The sequence below is a fragment of the Cyprinodon variegatus genome, unplaced genomic scaffold (genome assembly GCF_000732505.1).
Source record: "Cyprinodon variegatus isolate N-32 unplaced genomic scaffold, C_variegatus-1.0 Scaffold394, whole genome shotgun sequence".
Taxonomy (NCBI): Eukaryota; Metazoa; Chordata; class Actinopteri; order Cyprinodontiformes; family Cyprinodontidae; genus Cyprinodon; species Cyprinodon variegatus.
The window spans coordinates 608,200-616,738 of NW_015150847.1; the positions used below are offsets into that span (position 1 = coordinate 608,200).

An 8,539-nucleotide genomic window follows, 5' to 3' on the forward strand; every position below is an offset into this window, starting at 1 on the left:
ACTTCATGGCTGGTTATCCTCCCCACCCTCCCTTAGACAACCGACCACACCGTGCCCCATACATACTTCATCATTCTTCACTTTAACTATATCTGGACATACTTTAGTATATTCTGCTGTAAAATTTGCATTCTATTTTCATTTTTTCCTGAGGAATCAACCTATGAATGGTTCCCTGGCATTAAAAAAACACCACCTAGCACAGTCTAAAATCCGGGACAATTTATCCGACTCGCAGCCATCCATGACAAACTATCTATATCAGGGAGACTCCCGGAACTTCAAGGACACTTGGGGTGTCTGGGTCTTTGCTCAGGGACCCAGAATGGCACTGGATTCCAAGCTCTATGCCCTAACCACTAGGCCACCACACCCCATGACAATGCAGAAACACCCCGAGCTGGGAGTCAAACCCAGAATCTTTGTGTTGCAAGGTTGCAGCTCTACCCACTGCACTGCAAGTATTAGCTTGCAACCAAGCTTTTATTTTGTCTTTTTTTTTTTAAAGAATTAATTTGTACTCAGAAACCAGGTCGTCTGCGTGTGTCTCAGTGAACGCTGATATGCCCCGCCCCCTTGGCCAACGCTGGGACCCTTTTTCCACCTGGATCCCAGCTCTTTTTGGCCCTCATGTCCCTCCGTTGTCACACAAACTTTCTCCCACTTCCTCACCACCTCGGTGTATCTAGACCACAGCTAGTTCCTGATTGGCCCTCTGGCATTGTGGCGTGGAATAACATAGCGCAGACCACGCTTAAATTTTGGGTAGAAATCAAAAATATCTGCGACACACTGCTGGGGGAGGATAACCAGACCTTTAATGTGCAGCGCCAGAGGAGCAGTCTGGGGTTAAGGGTCTGGCTCAAGGACCCTGAGTGGTAACCTGTAGGGTTCGAACTCAGAAGAGACAAACTGGACAAACAACCATTCACTCAAACACTCACACCTCAGGAGAATTTAGAGAAGCCAATTAACCTAACAGTCATGTTTTTGGACTGTGGGAGGAAGCCGGAGTACCAGGAGAGAACCCACACATGCTCAGGGAGAACATGCAATCAAACTGAACCAAACCTGTTCAGATGATTTTTACCAATCTTGATGTGGAATGTTTGCTGACTGCAGTGTGAACAAATACTGTGGAATAAAAACAAACAGGAATGTTAGCTTCCTGTTCCAGATGACGCCTTTAGTTCCTGTTCAGGAACAGAAACTGCAGTTGCTCTAGCAGTCCTCCATGTTTTCCACTGGATATCACTGGAAGACTCGCCCCACTCCGTCTGTGGCTGTTCTGAGGATTTGCTGACCTATCCGGGAACCTGGATACTGTCACTGAACCGGATATTTGGTGGAATGTGGACCAGAAACACTGAAAATTCAAACCTTTTCTGCATGAGAAAGATGGAGTCATGTTTTCTTAGCACTACTGAAACATGACCCCCGTCCCCCCCACCCCCTGCTTGCTAAGAAGCATCATGCAGAAAAGCAAGTCTGTTCATGTAAGCAGCATCTCAGAGGACCCAGGGAGAATCCTGGGGGGGTTCCAGGCTGCCTGTCTGCGCTGCTCCTGATAACCTTCCTTCCAAAACACTGGATCCAGTGTCTGCATTAAAGCAAGACTTTTCACTGTTGACAGGTCAGCAAGGTGTATAGAACACGCTGGGTCAGTCTCTGCACATAAAGAGGATGAGTCAGGAGTGTTTTATACTTAAAACATTTATTTTGACATTTCAATATTATCATTTAAGGCGACAAAGATGGTTAGTGAGCAGGTATCGCAGCAGACCAGCACGCCGCTCTCTGTGGCTTTGTGCACTTCATCATCTCCCAGGATGCTCTCTGCCTGCTGCTGCTCCACCTCCTCCTTGGAGACGCTGAATCTTCCTCCACAGCGGCAGCAGTACGTGTATTCACACTCGTCTGAAACAACACAAGTCTTCAGTGATTGCAGTCCTTATTTGGATCACACAGATTTCCTGAATGACAGGAAATTTAGCCAAAGATCATAAAACGTGGATCGGAATATCTAAAGTCCTACAGTCACCTACACATGGTTTAGACTTTTATAAATATTTTTTTGTCATTATGCATAAACAGAAGCATTAACTGTGCAGTTAACTGAGCTTTTTCCTCTCCACTGTCGCTACAAGCATGCTTTGTGTGAGGGATTGCCTTGATGCAATCAGCTGGTTTTCCTTAGATAGAAAACTTTAAATCAATCTGACTGGATGATCTGGTGAACTGGAAAGTGACCTGAGATGACATGATGTGAATTGGAGCTATAGAAATAAGCTGAATTCGCTTCAATGTGGGATTTAAAAAACTGTTTTGTTTTTTTACTGATTGTCCTTTGACTCAATCAGGCTTTGGATTCAAAGACCCAAATCTCTGAGCTTTAATGAAGGCTGTTGCCTTTTCTCTAACAAGTTATTGTCTAATTTTAACCCATCCATGAAAGTTTTCTTTCCTTCGCTGCCATGGGTGGAACCATGAGTCTCCGTCTGATGCTGTAGACCATCGGTTACATGAGTCGACATTTTGTTTTTTCAGGGACGGCCTTCAGTAATCCTTGATCCAATTTACCGCTTCTTTTTTACCAGTTTTTATTAATTTATCTCAAACCAGTCTGCCCATTTCTCTCTGACATAAGCAGCACAAAGCTGCCGTCTCTTCTTCAGACCATAAACCTCAGAGAAGATTTTGTGTAAATATTGAAGCAGACCATGTCGTATTTAAAAGTTGCATACATTTCTTTTCTTCTGTTGTTCTGCACTTTGAACTTTTGCCAGTTCTCTTCATAATAAGAGGAGGCAGGGGAGTATTTTCTGAAGCGGACTTGCATACAGACCAAGCAGGTCCATAATAAAACCTGACTTAACCCCTTGAGCCCCGCAGGCCCAATACAGGGCCCATCTGTCACTTGCTCATGTTGATCCAGTTCTAGAAATGGCACAAACTCAGTCACATGGTGTTTCATCCACACGCCTTTCAAAATGGGGCTTTGAAATTTCTAAAACCTCTTTTAAAATTATTTTTTTTTTTTTTACAAATATTTTTTTTTAGAGCCGTGTAAACAAATAAAATGAGATTTAAAATTCCACCTGACGTGTGACTCTGCGGGAGTAATGCAACAGCAGGTATTCATTTTTAGCCCCGCTCCCTAATGGCCGCCATAATTGGAAACTAGAGGCTCAGACCTTTTTAAGGAGGGGTCAGAGGTCATTGTGCGACCATTTCAGGTGATGTAACCGGCATGCGTTACATAAGCTGCTCTGTTATTCTAATTTTCTATTCAGTTTGGTGATATTATTGGTAAATTTCATGAACTAACGGCGAAGTGTCAGGAGCAAAGGCTTTGTCTTATGCAGAAGGTCTCCAATAACATAAATCAGAATAGTTGTCTGACCAGATTCCCTTTCATTAGTGGAAAAATGCATTTGGCACAATTTCACCATTTTTGGCACCATTGTGACAAAATCCCATTGGCACACTGCCAATGCAGTGAGGAATGCTCTGATCTTTCTATTGGAGAAACCAGAGCGCCCTCCTCTAGACGAGACTCTCCTGTCCATCTACACCTGATGGACAAAGGATATTCTTTGGAGGACCAGAATGTTCACATTTTGGACAAAGAAGACAGGTGGTTTGAGAGCGGCAAGGAAACCATCTATGTTAAGAAAGAAAAACCAACCTGGAACTCAACACTATTTCTGACATTTTGAATTGAAAAAGCTTCTTGGATGGAAGAGAAACATCTTCAAACTTGGAAACAAAGTCCAGTGGATTATTTTTGTTTTTGTTTTTGGAAGCAAACAGAGGAGATGTTTTTATAAATCTGAATATGTGGCTAGATTTTCTTTAAAAAACCTCAAGGTTTGCATTAAAGGTTGATGATTTCAGTTCATTTATGAAGCGAAGAGTTTATTACAAACCCAAACGCGATGAATCAGGAAAGATGTATTAATAAAAGGTGTTGGTCCTCTAGCTGCTAACGTGCCATCACCTGAGTCCCAGGTCATGTCCTGCAGGTAGACCGTAGAATCGACGGTCCAGTCTTGTTTCAGTTCCTGTTCTGGTGAAGAAACATAGTTTTAAAACCACAGCAGAGAGAATAGATGCAGATGAATCCTTAGAAACACATCAGACTCCAATGGTTAGAAGAACCTCCGTCCTCCAGACTGGTCAAGAAAAACTGGCAGTGGACGATAGGTCTAGCATGAAAATAACCCATACAAAACTAATAAAAAAATAGTTTAAGAAGCAGCACAAGAAAGTTTTACTTTTTAAAAGTGAAATTCTGTTAACAGGTTATAAAAGCTGTATGCAAACAGCTTCTCCTGCTTTCTGTGGGTAGAAATCCAGATCTACTGTTCCTAGATACTAAATCAGACAGAGCAGAAGAGGAGGTGCAAGGATGAAGCTACCTGAACATCTATAGGAGACTGAGACGAGGAGACTAAACTGCTTATAATTTATTCTTTATGGTACGCCAGCATTCATAACATGTAGGCGAATCACTGTCCCCCAGACATCCACTGTTACTGTATATTTTTTATATTTCCATTTTTAAAAAACAAAGCGGCGTGTGTATGACATCATCCATGCGCTGGACTGGAGTCATAACAGGCAATTCCATCTGGAGATAGAGATCATCTGTGGTAGCAGCACTAGACATCTTCCAGGCATGTGAGGAAAACTAGCAGCAGTTCAGTGGACAGGATGAAGGAACGGTAGCCGGCGCGCGCGGATGACGTCATACACGCTTTGTTTTGTTTTAAAAGATATAAATATAAAAAACATAACTGCGGATGTCTGGGGGACAGTAATTCTCCTACATCTTCTGAATGCTGGCGTACCATAAAGAATAAATTATGAACAGTTTAGTCTCCTCGTCTCAGTATTCAGTTTCACATCCATGTTTTCCGTTTTGTAGTTTTATTGGTTTAATTCCTATTTTGTGGTGTTTTCTGGATATATTTGAGTTTTTAAGTTTTTCTTGCTTGCCCTCTGTTGCCCTCTTGTGTTGGTCCTTAGCTCCTTCTAGAATCCTCTGTTCACACCTGCTCCCAATCAGCTCCCATTAATCCAGTCTCCTATATAAACTCTCTGCGCTGGTTCCTCGTCTTTTCCTGACTCTTCATGCATGTTTTCCCCTGATGTCTCCAAGGTTCTCTTTTTATTGTACTTATGTGGGATTTTTGGATTCTGTTGCCTGTGAGTACTCCATTAAAAATGAAAAGAACCTCACCTCTGCATTTGGGTCCTCAAACCCAAATATTTATAATAATATATAATAACCCGATATTTCAAAGTGAAATATCCATATTAAATCAGGCGGCCATATATATCGCCAAATTGATTATTTCCCCACCCATAGCGATGAGGGCTTATAGAGAAAGAGGGCTCCATTTCAATCCTGTAAAACCAGCTGGATTTACCTCCACATGATTGTAATTTGTGTGGAGAAGCACCTGAGGGAGGATCAGAAGTAACAGCATTGTAGCAAAGCAAAGGCTGACAATATTTCAGAATAAGAGTTTTTTTATGTAAATGTTTGTTTAAGCAGATATTTGCTTCAAACTGCTTTCATTTGTCCCTGTGGAGTAATATGGAGGTCGAATCTGGACCCTGTAATCCCTTTAGGAATAAGGCTTTGAGTGATATGTGATGAAAGGTGAGGTGTGTGTATAATCTATGGATGGACTGTAGCTGTAAGCGGACGGTGAAGACGACAGATGTTAGCACATTTCTAAACAATTCACTCGTGAGGAAACAGTGATTATCAAGTTGTTCCGTTTGATAGCGATAAATACTTTGAAGCTCTAATAATTTGTGTTAAATTTGGTGTAGCTTTTAATTAGTGTCACACTAAATGAAGAATAATGGCTGCTAAACTAGTGATAATTTGCTTTTGAATCAATAATGAGGGGCTACCTGGGAGAGAGGTCGTTAGCATGGCTGCGTCTCACCAGGAAGTCGAAGCATCCCTGATTTGAATGTTTCATTATGATACAATAGAAAAGGATTCAATCTTAATTTAATCTGTATTAAGGGAGTGTTTGACTCTCTAAACCTCCTAATCACCCAACAAACTTCAGAACAACCTATAGCTTCCTTTCCTAGCTTTAACCTCCTCCTCTGTTTTTATCCTCCTATATGTGACATTTTATTCAGGTCTGAATTTGCCGACCTCACACCGAGGAAACGCGCTGACAAACTCACACTATTGAGCTAAACATGGCCCCACAGATATAAAAGTAAAGCCAACAAAATGTGAAGGAAGTAGAGCAACGCTGAGCTGCTGCATAAAGGAACCATAAACATTGACCTACAGAGACGACTCTAATGCTCCTTTCCCAGTGTCTATCCCGGGAACATTGGACTTTTAGTGACAGTGGGAACAGTGATCTTAACGCGACTCCGCAAGCGACCCACATTAAAATCACCTCGGTTCTGATCGGCATGATGTGGGAACACCAGAGCTGTCGTTCTATAAGATGAGCATACCCCGTCAGACCAGCATACCTATAGTCAATAAACGTGCAAGATGTCAGATATGCATTTATCCTTTTAGTTTTGTAGGAAAAATAGACATTAAACTACCTCAACAGGCGTGTATCCCTTTAGTCATGAACAAAAAAAAACTGATGTCAGCATATGTCGCCATATGCTTAAAAAAAACAAAAATGAAGTAATTAAATAGTTCTTTAGTTCATGACTAAAGGGATACACGCCTGTTAAGGTAGTTTAAAGTGTATTTTTGGCAATTTTGGGATAAACTAAAGGGATTAAAAAAAGAGTGTTGACTATGGGTATGCTTATCTGACAGATCACCGGGTCGACCCCCTAAATTACGGATACCATTGAACGCAAAGTACGGACGTCAACACTTCGCGCCAGTCGCTTCTGACCTAACAAGCAGAATGAACTCCGTTTCCATTGGATAAACATGGAGAGAGGGATTCAGACAGATAGAGAGAAAAAATAAAGCACACTGACTACGCCCTGGCGTTCTTACATGTCGCCCTCCATTGTTTACTTCCCTGATTTCTGTCACACTGATGACATAATCAATGCTAACCCAGCGTGATGTTGTCATCAGACACGCAGCGGTGGGGGGACAGAGGCCACGCAGCTGCCAGCGAGGGGTTAAACCAGCTTTCTTAGCCAACCAGAAGGGAGCCAGATGCTTATTGTTAGCGTGTCGATCCATGTTTGAAAAACAAGCGTTAACCTGCTATTTTCAGCGAGAGAGAGGGTTGGCCCGTTCTGGGCTGAGGTGGAGGTGTGGCTAATACAATCTGAAGTAACAATAGTTGTGAAATGTGAACGGAGCAAAGCTCACCCCTCCTCTTCATGTCATAATGTCTTCTAGAGGTCTGGTCACTGAGAACCTTCCAGGCTGCGTCCACTTCTAGAAACTTCTTGACACCAGACTCTGATGAACTTCCACCTCCGAGACGGTCTGGATGGTACTAGACACACAGACAAAGGTTTATGTTTCAATCCATATTGAGGGATTACATCAACATACATTCATTTTTTTACTGGATTTCTGCCTAACCCAGTCCTTCACCCGAACCATTACCAGTATACCAGTGTCTTGGGAAAAAAGTATTCAACTATTCACCCTAGTTGAATAAACGGAGATCGATGGATTTTACTCAGTCGGCACATTTATTCATTCTCATCTTTGCAAAGAGAGAACAGTCATCATGAAGCCCTTATGGCACAGCATTCAGCTCTGTTCTGCATGAACAGCGTTCGTTCGTTCCTCCTTACTTACAACAATAGAAAGTAGTCAAAACAAATGACACTTTGATTAAACAGTAACATGTTATGAATAAACTTTGAGACAGAATCTGGTTTGTTATGGGAAGAAGCTATGTCTGGTCTACAAACACCATCCTGCAGAGAATGGTGTGGCCTTCAAGGTAAGTGAAGACTTTTATAGTGAGTAAATAGGATAAATTAATATATAATAGAAGAGAAATGTAAATTTTCCGACAACAACCAGTCACCTCTAACTGACTCCCTAAGATTAAAAAATGTCAGTCCACCACATTGGAAGGTTAACTAATTTACCAAAAACTGTCTAAAATAGGTACCATAAACAAACACACACAAACATGTCTCACTGCCTTTTTGTTCATTTCTACTCCCTAATTGTGACTCAGCCTAAAGTTCATACCTCACACTAACCTCCACAGCCCTAAACATGACCCTTGACACTAAAACATCAATTAAATTCTATTCAGTTTATTTCTATAGCTCTAATTAACAACACATGTCATCTCAGGTCACTTTCCAGTTCACCAGATCATCCAGTCAGATTGATTCAAAGTTTTCTATCTAAGGAAAACCAGCTGATTGCATCGACTCATTGACCATTTCTCAATCTGTGTACTTGTGCGTCCTTGTGTACTCGTGAAACCTCATCAACCTCAGCTCTAGCACTGTTCCAATTCACAAGAACAGCAGACAGAGAACAGACAAAGTCCCCGGATGTTGTTCTGGCCCCTCCCTCTTTACCCAGCATGCA

The 8,539-nt window shown here is 41.8% G+C and overlaps 1 protein-coding gene across 1 annotated transcript; it reads right to left on the minus strand.

Moving 5' to 3' along the window:
* Positions 1-1,685: 1,685 nt before the first annotated feature.
* dnajc24 (DnaJ heat shock protein family (Hsp40) member C24) lies at positions 1,686-7,582 on the minus strand. The gene is made up of 4 exons (XM_015387434.1): positions 7,562-7,582; positions 7,343-7,472; positions 4,001-4,069; positions 1,686-1,917 (listed from the first exon to the last, which is right to left on the minus strand). Exons 1-4 carry the CDS (start codon positions 7,580-7,582, stop codon positions 1,715-1,717), a joined length of 423 nt encoding a protein of 140 aa, XP_015242920.1. The 3' UTR covers positions 1,686-1,714.
* Positions 7,583-8,539: the final 957 nt, after the last annotated feature.

Bases quoted from the DNA above. Each gene is read 5' to 3' on its own strand.
- dnajc24 (XM_015387434.1), bottom strand. From the start codon at position 7,582: ATGGTTCGGGTGAAGGACTGG. The intron at 7,473-7,561 runs GTTAGGCAGAAA...CTGTGTGTCTAG, and splicing joins TGGTTCGGGTGAAGGACTGG to TACCATCCAGACCGTCTCGG. The intron at 1,918-4,000 runs GTGATGGCACGT...GTGTTGTTTCAG, and splicing joins GGACATGACCTGGGACTCAG to ACGAGTGTGAATACACGTAC.